Consider the following 14,469-nt stretch of genomic DNA (forward strand, 5'->3'; position numbering starts at 1 on the left):
GGATCTATGGATGTTCATGCATACCCAAATCAAACCTTCAGTCCAGTGTTCTGAGGAAGGAGGGCCAGTCCCATTAAAGGTCGCCAGGTTTCTGGTTGCAGTTTGCACAAACACGGACACGGTGGTCCCAGCCCCGCAAGGGGACCGGCCGACGCTCTGGGGAGCATTCGTCACACACGTCTTGCTCGCAGGCGCGACAGTGGTGCTTTGACAGCTTGGCAGTGAAGTCACGATGGCAGATGTGGCAGGAGAAGATATGTGGTCAGGCACCCAGTAGGCAAGACGCGCAGCATCCTTCACCAGGCCTGAAGAGAGAGTAGGCACACAGTGTAGAAGGACCCGGAAGTATGACGTAGGATGACGTCACTTGTACATCGTATAGTCAGTGGCATGAGATGGAGAGAATTAAATAATTGAAGAGAAGGAAACAGAGCACTAACCCGCAAACGAGGCAGAGGCCGGAGCAGGTGAAGTACTCATCAGGGAAGAAGCAGTTGTGGGCTATGAGCTCATCAGAAATCTCCCCATTGAAGCACTCACTTAGGCCATAGACAGAGAAGAACAACAGATCAGTAGTTACATTGATGTAGTCTGATTAGATTGTTCAAAGAGTGTGAAAGTAAAACTAACGGTCACCTATTGAATAGCAACATTTGTAACTTTGTATGTGCTTGAGTTTAAGACCCCTTTAATGAAGATCAAATGTTCCAGTAGACAGAAATGCTAAAACATTCCATTCTTGAACACAGCTTGACACCCTTATTTGACTGTCATGGTTTCAGTGTTTGCCTTATGTAAATGTGAGCATGTTTGAAACCAGTTTACAGCCAGATGACTGAGCTATAATGTCTACTACCTGCAGGGCTTTGAAGAAGACGACTGGGAAGCGGGTGGAGTTGTTGTCCAGCAGCTGCTCCAGGGTGTGCTGCAGGCCACCAAAGTCCTTTGGGTGGCTACAGGTACGCGTGCCGTGGTACAAGATGGAGCTGAAAACCTCTGGGAAACGGCCCAGCTTCCTGAAGCGCTCAAGCAGCAGCCAATCCACAGACTGAGGAGTTTCCTGTCAGAATGAGAGAACAAAAAGGTGATCAAATGGAATAGGATGAGAAGACAGACTTAACTTTGAGTTGATATATAACCCCTCATAAAAGGACATTTCACTTCAGATCACTTTGATCAGGGGTCTTCAACCTTTTCTAGATCAATCAAAACTGAGATGGAAGGTGCCTCACCAAAAATGATTTCTAAGACATAAGTCAAATTTTACTCTAAAGGGAAACATTAAATGGATAGAAAATCAATTTGTACAGTATAACAGCCACATACTTTGAAAGGAAAATGATACTAGATTACTCAAACTGCTTGACTGGCCAACTAACTGGTCACACCGTTTCAAAACAGCTCTGTTGGAATGACAATTACTAGTCTTAGCGTGTCAAAGGGTCAGCAGGGTGAGTAGAGATTCTACACCCAAAATTATCAAATTACATGTAATATGATCTTCTGTAGCAACACTCATGACAATGTGGATGAATATACTGTATCCCTAATGTTTCCACTGTCAAGGAAGGTGAAATAAAATGAGACTGATGAGAGCAGAAAGTAACCACACCAATGTTCGATTTGTGTACACTATGGTCAGTGTTGATTACAGTATTTCTTAGCGCTGACCTGAGCCCAGCAGCTTGGTGTGGACGCTCTCATGGAAGATGATGATGGCCTGCCCTAGGGTGGACAGAGGCACGTCCAGGCTACAGCGGGCAGTAGTGGCCTTCAGCTCCTTGGTGAAATGTTTCAGGTAGGCGTGCGACCCGTCGCCCAGGAACTTGAAAAGGTTGTCATGGAGGCGGTCGGCGTGGTATATGATGATGTCGGAGATAGCTAGCATCTTGAGCAAGAGCCGTGTTCTGTGGCCCTGGTTGGAGCTGTTACCCAGTAGGCCCTCTGTATCGATGACCACCACCTTGTGGATGGGGTCAAATGCCGCCCTCACCCCCACCGCGCAGGACTCCTGCGTGGGGGGAGGTCTTGAACACCTCCCTGCCCATGAAGAAAGTGTGGTTCAGAGTGTAGGATTTTCCTTCTCCTGTGTTGCCGAAGATGGACACCACCTTGATCAGCTTGTTGGGCTTGCAGTTAAATATCTTCACAGACGCACCTTCGTCCTTTATCTAAAAACAGGGAGTAGTGTTGGCAGATGAGGTGAATTCATTTCACAAAAGGGTCGTTACATTTTAATTCAATCACTTTTTGGCTGCACCCCTTTTTGATTTGAACGAATCTTTCCATACATACTGTAGTTGCCCATGGTAGAAGTGGTCAGAAAGTGACGTTTTGGACCTGAATACCAAAATATTCAGGAGAAAGAGGTGCTTAAAGTTGACCCATTTTGCAAACCCAACCATAGCATAAGAAATCAATTTCTTAATCAATGAAAATATTAACAGTTGGGTTTGATATCATTTAAAAACTTAAAATCAGGGTTGTCAAACTATACTATAAATTCTTCCAACATGTATTTATCAAATAATAAAGGTTTTCGTATGTTGTAGTTTAGACCCTAATTTACATAATCTGAAGTGTTTGTGTTGTGCCCGCCCTCAGATGTGTCTCCAGTTGAAACAGCATACTCTTGAATACAGGGTGGTTGACATAAGTCTACATTTAAAACGTACCCCTAATTTGTTTTTTACCATCCTGAGTGTAAGTTTTCAATATAAAATGTAACAGTTTCTCTTTTCCAGTGATGAAAACATGGACGTCTTATGGTATGGTGGGTATGCTAAATGGGTCAACAGAGCATTCGGAAAGTATTCAGACCCCCATCACTTTGTCCACATTTTCTTACGTTACAGCCTTAATCTAAAATGGATTTAAAAAATACTCAATTTTACATGCAATACTGTTTAAAAAAAATGTTTTATTACATTTACGTAAGTATTCAGACCCTTTACTCAGAAGCACCTTTGCCAGCGATTACAGCCTCAAGTCGTCTTGGGTATGACATTACAAGCTTGACACACCTGTATTTGGGAAGTTTCTCCCATTCTTCTCTGCAGATCCTCTCAAACTTGGATGGGGAGCATCGCTGCACAGCTATTTTCAGGTCTCTCCAGAAATGTTTGATCGGGTTCAAGTCCGGGCTCTGGCTGGGCCACTCAAGGACATTCAGAGACTTGTCCCTAAGCCACTCCTGCGTTGTCTCGGCTGTGCGATTAGGGTCGTTGTCCTGTTGGAAGGTGAACCTTCGCCCCAGTCGGAGGTCCTGAGCGCTCTGGAGCAGGTTCTCATCAAGGATCTCTGTACTTTGCTCCGTTCATCTTTCCCTTGATCCTGACTAGTCTCCCAGTCCCTGCCGCTGAAAAACATCCCCAAGCATGATGTTGCCACCACTATTCTTCACCATAGGGATGGTATTGGCCAGGTGATGAGTGGTACCTGGTTTCCTCCAGACGTGATGCTTTGCATGGAGGCCAAAGAGTTTCAAACTTGGTTTCATCAGACCAGAGACACTTGTTTCTCATGGTCAGAGTCCTTTAGGTGCCTTTTGGCAAACTCCAAGCGGTCTGTCATTTTACTGAGGAGTGGCTTCTGTCTGGTTACTCTACCATAAAGACCTGATTGGTGGAGTGCTGCAGAGATGGTTATCCTTCTGGATGGTTCTCCCATCTCCACAGAGGAACTCTGGAGCTCTGTTACAGTGACCATCGGGTTCTTGACCACCTGCCTGACCAAGGCCCTTCTTCCTCGATTGCTCAGTTGGGCCGGGCGGCCAGCTCTAGGAAGACTCTTGGTGGTTCCAAACTTCTTCCATTTAAGAATGATCAAAATAAAATAAAATTTTAGTCACATGCGCCGAATACAACAGGTGTAGACCTACATACAAGCCCCTAACCAACAATGCAGTTGAAAAAATACAAAATCAAAGGAACAAGTCATTAAAGAGCAGCAGTAAAATAACAATAGCGAAACTATTAACAGGGGGTACCGGTACAGAGTCAATGTGCGGGGACACCGTTAAGTCAAGGTAATTGAGATAATATGTACATGTAGGTAGAGTTATTAAAGTGACTATGCATAGATAATAACAGAGCAGCATCGGCGTAAAAAGGGGGGGGGGGGGGGGGGGGGGCATTGCAAATAGTCTGGGTAGCCATTTGATTAGATGTTCATGGAGGCAACTGTGTTCTTGGGGACCTTCAATGCTGTAGAAATGTGTCTCGACACAATCCTGTCTCGGAGCTCTACGGACAATTCCTTCGACCTCATGGCTTGGGTTTTGCTCTGACATGCACTGTCAACTGTGGGACCTTATATAGACAAGTGTGTGTCTTTCCAAATCATGCCCAATCAATTTACCACAGGTGGACTCTCTTCAAGTTGTAGAAACATCTCAAGGATGATCAATGAAAACAGGATGCACTGGCGCTCAATTTCAAGTCACATAGCAAAGGGTTTGAATACTTATGTAAATAAGGTATTTCAGTTATTTGTAAAAACTTGTGTAGATTGACGAGAAAATCTAAAATAGATTAAATGAATAGTTAAGGATGTAACGTAACACAATGTGGAAAAAGTGAAGGTCTGAATACTTTCCGAATGCACTGTGGAAAATGTTCAAATCAAAAAAGGGGTGTGGTCAAAAAGTGATTGAAATAAAATTACCCTTTGGTTGGATACAAAACTGACAGGACACAAAAACTCAAAGGCCTTTGACTCCCTTCACTACCCACCTGCATCGCCTCGTTTGCGTCAATCAGAAGAAAACTGAAGACTTTCTCCAGAAGTTTTGCCTTCGGGACTTCTGCCTCATCTACCATTTGGCTTAAGTTGATCTCTGCAGGTTTAAATTGAGGGGTTGATTTGACCTCTATGGTTTCCGGCACAGGGAGGGAGTAGACCTCTGTAGGTTTGGGTGGAGGAGGATAGGCAGAGTTAGTGCTTCTTGTTACCTCCATTGTGGGTGCTTTTCAGACACTGTTGGCACAAGCTGAGTTTGCAGTTCTGGCAGCTGATGAGAGACCTGTGGCAAATATTCCCAATAGCAGAGTGAAAATAAATATTAAATCAACTTGTTTTATTGATAACGGGGCGGCAGGTAGCCTAGTGGTTAGAGCATTTGGCCAGTAACCGTAAAGGTTGCAAGATTGAATCCCCGAGCTGACAAGGTAAAAATCTGTCGTTCTGCCCCTGAACAATGCAGTTAAACCACTGTTCCCAGGTAGGCCGTCATTATAAATAAGAATTTGTTCTTAACTGACTTGCCTAGTTAAATAAAGTTTACATTTAAAAATAAATACACATGACCATATTTTGTGCTATTGTAACGGATGTGAAATGGCTAGCTAGTTAGCGGTGGTGCGCGCTAATAGCCTTTCAATCGGTGACGTCACTTGCTCTGAGACCTTGAATTAGTGGTTCCCCTTGCTCTGCAAGGCCCGCGGCTTTTGTGGAGCGATTGGTAACGATGCTTCGTGGGTGACTGTTGTTGATGTGTGCAGAGGGTCCCTGGTTCGCGCCCGAGTCAGGGCGCGAGGGGACGGACTAAAGTTAAACTGTTACACTATATAGGCTACACAATCCTTTGAACATAGACAACTTGATGCAAGTAGACTTAACAAGGTTGTATGGTGCTCCTTTTACCTTTAAAAAGGTTCAGGTCCACTACTAATTTCAAAGCTTATTAGACAACACAATTATAATGTCAAAATAATGTAATTTCTAACACAGTAACATTACAGTGAGGCAATCTGGTTGAATATGTTCTGGCTATTTTAAGTCAACCTTCTCTTGACAATAAAATACACTATCTTTATGACTGGCTTCATAAAAATTATGGGTGCGTTAGTAAATTCACTCTACTCCAATTTCAGAACACTCCCGTCAGAGTGTGCCAGAGCGCAGAATAACGAATATGGCCGGTATCGGTAAATGTCGGCAAAAAAAGCGTAATTAAATTGTTTCCAGCAGCACAGAAAGTCACCAACGCACTGGATGACATGAAAACAACCTAACCTGCTCTGCTAGGGCGAGTAAAATGGTTAGAGTGAGGTGTTCTCTCGTTTGTGTCTGGAAGTAGCTAGCAAGCTAGCCAACGTTAGCCAGTTAGCATGGGTGCTTGACTGCCGTTGTGAGGTCACAACGCTCGGATCAACCCTAATCATCCACCTGAGCGTCCAGCGTGCGCTCTGAATGCTCCGAGACGAAAACACTCTGAATTTAAAGAACGGACAATCTGACAATGCTTTGAATTTAAGATCGCCCGAACACATCCTAAATCAAATTTAAGTGCCAGAAATAGATATTTTACAATAGATATTTTACAATTACTCTTACAGCAGAGTAAGGCAGAAAATTCAAATTTACACAATAAAGCAAGTGTTTGGCAAGAGAACTTCCCTGATACATAATGTGCAAACTGGCACCAATATTTTAAACCACAGTTGGAAGAACTAGCCAGCTGTTGAGCTAATTTACTTGCAGGAATCAAACAAACCACTAACCGTGTTAGCTACAGTAGCTGGCTAGCTCGAAAAGAAAACCTAGGTGACGTTAGCTAGCTTACAGCTGCCTTACTTTAATGTTAGTTGTGCAAAATATAACAGTACATTAACTAGCTGCCTGTAGCTAGACATTTAAAGCAATATGTTGTTTAAAACAACGTTATTCCGTCAATGTGACACAACCTAACAATAACAAGTTTCGTCGGACTAAATAATATGTTTAAAGTTACACAAATCCGAATCGCCCTGTCTGAAATAGCTCAAGTTAGCTGTGTTATCCAAGCTAGTTAGCCAGTTCAGGTAAACACGTCAATAATAACCATAGCCAAATGCTAGGATAACAGCGGTTCCGTCAACAAAATAAAACATACTGTAACGACCCTGGGTTTATAAGCGTGGATTTCGACTCTGCCGCTTGAGCATGCTTTTGCGGCACAGTCGATAGCGAGCTGGAATTTGGGCTAGAAGGTTGAGGGTTCGAGACCTGCTCCCTGCTGTTTCATTACAAGAAGAAAAATTGCACAATACGTTTCAGAAGTCTTTAAAATATGTTATTGCGTTGAAATCATTCCTAGCTTTGTCATTGTTCTGTTCAGTTCATCACCAGCCCACTCCTTGCGGATTTCTGAGTGCTATGTTGTTGCATGTTAAAATCAGCTGATCAGATTATTTCGAGTTGAGGGTCAGGGGAGGGTATAATGCGCATGCTGGGAAAATCAGTTGTTTTGAATAAAACAAGTTAGCGTTGTAGTCATAAATCTATCAAATTTGTAATTGATATTATTTGCATTAATATAAATAAACATAAAAGCTGAAGAACATTTGCACATCCAGGTACTTTCCGCAGGTGCTGGAGTTGTAGGCAAACTCATGGAAAACATGGCGGCCCTCAAGTTTTACCTCAATGAACGTCCCCCTAATGCTTAGAGGGACTAATGCCACAGCATTATGCTGTGGGATGTTTTTCAGCGGCAGGGACTGGGGAACTAGTCAGGATCGAGGGAAAGATAAATGGAGCAAAGTCCAGAGAGATCCTTGATGGAAACCTGCTCCAGAGCGCTCAGGACCTCAGACTGGGGCAACTGTTCACCTTCCAACAGGACAACAATCCTAAGCACACAGCCAAGACAACTCAGGAGTAGCTTTGGGACAAGTCTCAATGTCACCGAGTGGCCCAGCCAGAGCTCGGACATTAACCCTAACGAACATCTCTGGAGAGACCTGAAAATAGCTGTGCAGCAACGATCCCCATCCAACCTGACAGAGCTTGAGAGGAACTGCAGAGAAAAATCTGAGAAACTCCCCAAATACAGGTGTGCCACGCTTGTAGCGTCATACCCAAGAAGACTTGAGGCTGTAATCGCTGCCAAAGGTGCTTCAAAGTACTGAGTAAAGAATCTGAATAGTTATGTAAATGTGATATTTCAGTTTTACATTTTTTTGAAAAATAAATAAAGCAATTTAATCCATTTTAGAATAAGCTGTAACGTAACAAAATGTGGAAAAAGTCAAGGGGTCTGAATACTTTCCGAATGCACTATAAATATTGACATTCCTTGTGTATGATCATATATTTTGATACATTAAATGTTCATTCTGTGAACCTTATATTTTTTACCTCCATTTCAGGAAGTGATGTCACTGAGTACTTCCCCTACATGTAGGACCTTCCAACCCCACCTGGGATATAGATGCCTGATAAAGGGTCAAAATGTTATAAATAAAATCACCTGGGAGCATGAGCAGCAGTGTGCAGATTTTATCATTAAGATATTGGATTACACAACCTGAATGTATTGTTAATCTGTGGACAGAATTACCACGAAAACTATTTGTTATAAAATGTGTATGTTTGCACTACTAAAAACTCAGTAATGTATGTATGATTCAGTACATCAACACACCTGTAGAGGGCAGTATATAACTAATTGTTCAAATCCTTGGTTCAATTTAAGAAATTCCAATGGATTGATTATATCAGTGGGTTTGAACATGTCCATAATGTAATTCTGGCAGCACGAACCCACATGCACAGTTTAGTGAATTATACACTTTCAAATAGATGATGCAAATTCTGATATATACACACAAACACTTTACAAATTGGTCTTTTGACCAATCAGATCAGCTCTGAAAGAGATCTTTTGTGATTGGTCAAAATACCAATGTGGAAAAATGGATCAGAATCCGGCTGCCTGTGTAAACGTAGCCATATTTCTTAACCTTAGTGGCTGTGGTTACCCTCCAAAATAAAGTAGGCTATGATTAACCCCAAAAAGTGTGTGTGTTCTCTTTTTCATATGGAGGCATCATTTGATTTGCTGTTTTTAAATCAAGTTGATATGTTTGTCCTGGGAATGTGAATTTCAGCACAGACATTTCTAAGATGATTAACTTGTACTAGATTTTACCACTCCTTCATTCCAAGTCAATTCCACCAGAATCATTTGGATTTGTGCGCAACACAGCCTAAAGGAAACAAAAGTGTCGGGAGTATCTCCCATAATCAAATATATATTTACTGATAACTAATATTCCAAAATAATGATTTTTCCTTTTGCAGATACAGTTTCTAGTCACCACATTGTTTTCTACTAGAGAAGCCTTTGTGAGTGAGGAAACCATTGTTATCAGAATGCTAATTACTACCTAGGAGAGAAAGCAGGGATTCACCCCACTATACATGTTAATGGTCTCCTTGACGATGTTAAGGAATTGACAGATTGATTGATCCAACAGAAAACGTTAGAGGTTCATCAAGGGTGTATTCATTACGCCGATTCTGTTGCAAAACATTTTGCAACAAAGTTTACTCCAAACAGAAAATGTTATACAATGAAAACGAGAGTTTGCATTGGACAGATTCAGGTAGGTCCCTCCCAGTTGCGTTCCGTTTTCTCTGTTTGCTTCCGTTTGGTTCTTAAGTGTAAATAGTTTCAGTTACAAGGCATAATGAATACACCCCAGATCTCAGCAGTGTGCTAGGACAGCAGGCAGTTATCTAGTTTGACAGGCTCCAGAGATTGGATATATGAGACGTCTCGTTAACACAGCAGGCTAAGGAAATACAAAATTCAGAGAAATTACAACTTCAGGCAGCGGCATTACTTCTTTGGTATAATGGCATTCTCACATTTTGTTCATGCATGCCGCCACCTACTGTGCGGTAGTGTGTGTTCAATCACTTTACATGTGTTATATAAACATTTTTAAAAGGCAGGGGGATACAAATGTGCACCACACACACTATTTCACAAAAATAAACATCTCAAAACATAACTTCCGCAGTACAATCTCTTACACCCAGGTACTTATCTGCAGCTACCACCTATACTCATTAAAAACCCACTTCTCCATTCCACTACTTTGATCTTATCTGCTCCTGCCCATGCAAACGGCCTGGGAGGACAGGAGACACCCCTACTCAACACACCCTGTAACTCTTCTGAAGTCAAATCACATAAACCCAAAATCTTCTCTGCAGCTACCTCCACAACATCTATGTTATTTATGTTCCATTTCTGCGGTACAGTTGATAACCATTGCTATAAAATGCTAAGAAACCAAACTTACTGAAGCATATACAGTATCACTCGTTGGGCTATCCCCCTCTGTGATGGCACAAATCTACTACTCACTTAGATCCTCTCAGGATCCTTCACCCTTGACCCCTCCTCAAATTTCTTCACTGCCTCAGCATAGGACACCTTCTGCACTACTCTGACCACTTCAACCTGCCCCTCTCACACCATGGACACTAACCTGCCCCTCTCACACCGGACACTGCCGATCCCCAGGAACACAGCCACCCTTACATGACACACAACTTTATCCAGTAGACACATTAGGCCTTGTATGCAGGCTATATAGTATAATCACTCAGTAGTTCAATTGTTGGCTCCTTTATAGCACATTCATTTTACCACTTATCATACAAATAAAAAAGATGTTCCGTCTTAAGCAAAGCACTTTGGCTTTTTTCCAGGGCTGTAATCATTACGCCGAAAAAGAAACAGGGAGGGAACGAAACAGGGAGGGAACGAAAATGTTTTGCAACAGAAGTTTACTCCAAACGTAAAAGTTTCTATTGGACAAATTCAGGTAGTTCCCTCCCTGTTTCGTTTGGTTCTTAAACAGTTTCCGAAATGAATACGCACAAGGTTTCTAATACCCAACAACTGTGCACGTCGATGTAGTACTCAGCAATCGATTATATATCTATTATGACTTTCCTCTTTCCAAGGCTTACACCAATTTGCTATATTACAAAGGCAAAGGGAACAGCTTTAATGGAGAGGCTTTGTCTTGTAAATTGGAGCCTCAATGTGACAGCAGGTGACCGTAGTCCCTTGTCTGTGAGCTGGGTAACAAAACTCTGTGGTGAGAATATTCTCAGCTCTGTCTTTCCCTCCGTTTGAGGATTTACCTCAGACTGTTGTCCTCCCTCAGTGATCAATGGACCTTAACATAAAATGGAGCTCACATGTTAACAGTAAATTAATATAAGGTCCAAGGCATTAGTGAATATAATTTTCTACAACTACTCTAATGAGGGCCCTAAGCTGATCTACATTATCTTTATATTTTTAAATTGAACCATTATTTAACTATGCAAGTCAGTTAAGAATAAATTCTTATTTACAATGGCGGCCTCCCGGGGAACAGTGGGTTAACGGCCTTGTTCAGGGGCAGAACAACAGATTTTTACCTTGTCAGCTCGGGGATCCGATCCAGCAACCTTTCGGTTACTGGCCCAACGCTCTAACCACTAGGCTACCTGCCAACCCATTCTTGATTTTATATTTTCACATTTACAAACTCCTAATTTCTTAAAATAAACAAAAAAGTTAAAACTTAAAGTGAAATGTGTAACAAGACAAGTAAACGTGACATAAAACGACAAAGCAAACATTGTTTGAAACATGTGGCTTCCACAAGAAGCATATATGGCTAGAAGATATTCACATTCTATAAAGCCTACAAACAAAATACTTGACTATGCAGTGTATACGCTAGAAAAGTGATAGTCAGGTCGCAAATAGGCCGTGACACCAACTGCAATACAATGCTGTCTGAATCCTGTGAATAAGAAAGACTTTCCACAGTGCATACAATGGTGGAAGGCTATCACAGGTTGCTGTGGGAACTTTTGGCTTTTGAGCTTCAATAAGCACAACATATCCGACAACTTTTGTTCAGAATAACTAACTCTTAGTAATCCATCCAACTGCTACTGCCACCCCCTAATATTCAACAGCAGAGGGTTTTGTGTCCTGTATTGAGGTAGTGATGCCATTGGATCACATGAAGCAGAATAACTTCTTCCACCCCCCACTAGAAAAAGTCTTTGCACGATCAAATAGTTTGAGCTTCTTTGCTTTCTCACAGGCCTTGTGCTTGATGGCAGCAAAGATAGCAGAGTCAAATGCTTCTTTGAGGTTCTTCTGGGTCAGTGCGGAACACTCCACATAGTCGTGGGCTCTGATCTTCTCTGCCAGACGCCTGGCCTGGGAGTTCACCACTGGCTTGACCCTCAGCTGGTCCAGATGGATAAGGATGCTAACATCATGCCGGAGGTCAGACTGGGTCCCCACTAAAATGATGGGTGAAGCAGAATTGAAGGTGCGGATCTGTGGGATCCATTTTGAAGTGATGTTGTGGAAAGACACTGGGTTGACAACACTGAAGCAAAGGATGAAGACATCTATTTGATTGTAACACATGGAGCGAAAATTATCAAACTCCTCCTGCAGAAAACAAGGAAGTGGCAGATTAATTCATGTTATAAATATATATTCACTGTAGCCTACATTTAGTGTTGCCATAATGTATTTGGTAGGCCTACTCATGCATTGGCCTAGTTACCTGTCCTGCAGTGTCCATCAACTGGATTTGTACTGGAATCCCATCTATTCTAACCAATCCTGTAGAATAGAGCACATTTCACCACATGCATTCTCGAAACCTCTTTCACTCGCCCAAATTACTGCCAAAGGAAAATTGTTACGGTACAGTATTTAAAGGATGCACAAAAATGCAACTCACCGGTGAAGACGTCAAAGGCCGTCTGACGGTATTCGTTTGGGTATCCATTTGAGATGTAACTTATAATCATGCTGGTTTTCCCCACAGCACCATCCCCAACCAACATACAACTAATGATTGGCTCATTGTGCTTTTCTTGAAAATCATCAGGGGCCTGCATAATCTTATCTCCGCTACTGCGTTCACTATCTGGTGGAATTTCAGCAAAAGTTTAAATTCTTATCCAACAGAACTATCACTGTCTCATCCTACATCAAAGCGCACATGGTGGAAACAAATGTAGCGGATACTTTGGCACCTCCAGTTTGAACGAACAATGCCGCCCAATCAAGTTACAGCCCTCAATTCAACGCAAACTTATTTTCACAAGCTTGATTTGCATAGTCACTCCTACAGCGGCCATCGGCCACTTAACAAAATACCAAAATATGGGCCATTGTGGATCGATGGCCTGGATACTGTATGAATTTCAGCGCGAAAGGCTACCTAAATCAAATCGTTCACATACCTACCTCTCCGACCAAGGTGCATGAGTTGAGACAAACTGAAGTGAAAAGGTAATTTAGCAACTCTTAGTGGCCAGTGGAAGCTGATGAGGGTTTCTTTATTGTTTCGGCTATTTTTAGAAGTTTACAGAGATAAATGAAGGAGGCTTTTATATATTTCAGAAATAGCCTATGGGTTCAGGGACCAATTATAATCGCAAAACAAAATGATGGTAAATTAGTTGCAAGGTCAGGTGAACACATCAAATCAAATTACCAATGAGAGAGTTCTATTGTATTCTAAAATAAATATGGGTATGTGACCAATAACATTTGATTAATATCTGATACTGATGGTTTGTCGGGACTGATGGTTTGTTTACATAGCAGGTTAGGAGAATGAACGTAGCCAAAGATGATCTATGATATAAGATAGGCGACTAACCGTTCTAACAATGGAAATACATGTCTGCAAAGGCGGAAGGCAGGCGGGAGGACGCGGGATCATTATAGCCAATAGAGTGGTGAGGAGTAGCTTTAGTGTCCGGAAGTAATTTAGCCATTCATTGTAGTCACTGCGATCTGTAGAGTTGCTATTTTCTCGTGTCATTCCTGGACTGCTCATAATTAATAAAGTCAATTTTAATCAACAAGTACGATAGTCAGTTGGGGAAAAAATAAGAATACAAGACTGTACATATCTGGCTGCGTTAGCAAAATCACTACATATCCCATCGAACGAAGCGGGGAGAGGCTCACAGTTCAAAGACCAGTCAGAAACGTCCTAACGCTAACCCTACGGCCAAGACGCAATGATGTCCTTCGCCACCGTTGTCTTGCAATAGATACCTCGAACAAGTCATGACTATTCAACAAAACAATACTTATTTTAAGTTTATTTGCGGCGAATTGATTGGTTACATTATTGTTTAACTAACAATGGCGTTTGAAGTTGAGAGTGCAGTATTTATGAAGTTTGACAATAAGCACGAAAACTAGCATAGTTAGTAACATAGCCAGCTAGTTTAGCCATTGAAAGAGGAGAAAAGAGTTCGAACGTAATGCGCATGTGGGCCATCACTAGGCTAATTCAGGAGACCGATTGTAGTTTCTATGCCCTGATATCAGGAGCTGGCGGCGAAAAGTTTGATGAAACAATTCAAAGACTGAAACGAATGAATCAGATTACTTCTATTTAAGTAGATAAAATCGATATACATCCCCAAAATCAGCTGTAACTGTCAATAGTAAAACCAATCTTAAAACGATGTTTGAGTACGACCAAATAGTTTTCTAACTAAACCAAGATAGACTATAGCTTGTCGTCTCAAATGGGAACAAATGAGTCATAGAGGGCAGAAGAAGCAAGGAGGTGGGCAGAGCCAAGCACGCTAGAGATATCCTATTGGTGCGTTCTAGTAGACATCTGCATATTT

The 14,469-nt window shown here is 41.9% G+C and overlaps 1 protein-coding gene and 1 pseudogene across 1 annotated transcript; both read right to left on the reverse strand.

Annotated features, from left to right (window-relative positions):
- Positions 1–262: 262 nt before the first annotated feature.
- LOC120023297 lies at positions 263–10,348 on the reverse strand (annotated as a pseudogene).
- A 902-nt stretch (positions 10,349–11,250) lies between these two features.
- LOC120023645 (rho-related GTP-binding protein RhoV-like) lies at positions 11,251–14,321 on the reverse strand. Its single transcript, XM_038967693.1, has 3 exons — positions 12,549–14,321; positions 12,369–12,427; positions 11,251–12,250 (listed from the first exon to the last, which is right to left on the reverse strand). The coding sequence occupies exons 1-3, from the start codon at positions 12,706–12,708 to the stop codon at positions 11,804–11,806; spliced, it is 666 nt and encodes a 221-aa protein (XP_038823621.1). The 5' UTR covers positions 12,709–14,321; the 3' UTR covers positions 11,251–11,803.
- Between the last annotated feature and the right edge of the window lie 148 nt (positions 14,322–14,469).

This window comes from Salvelinus namaycush, chromosome 28 (assembly GCF_016432855.1).
Source record: "Salvelinus namaycush isolate Seneca chromosome 28, SaNama_1.0, whole genome shotgun sequence".
NCBI lineage: Eukaryota > Metazoa > Chordata > Actinopteri > Salmoniformes > Salmonidae > Salvelinus > Salvelinus namaycush.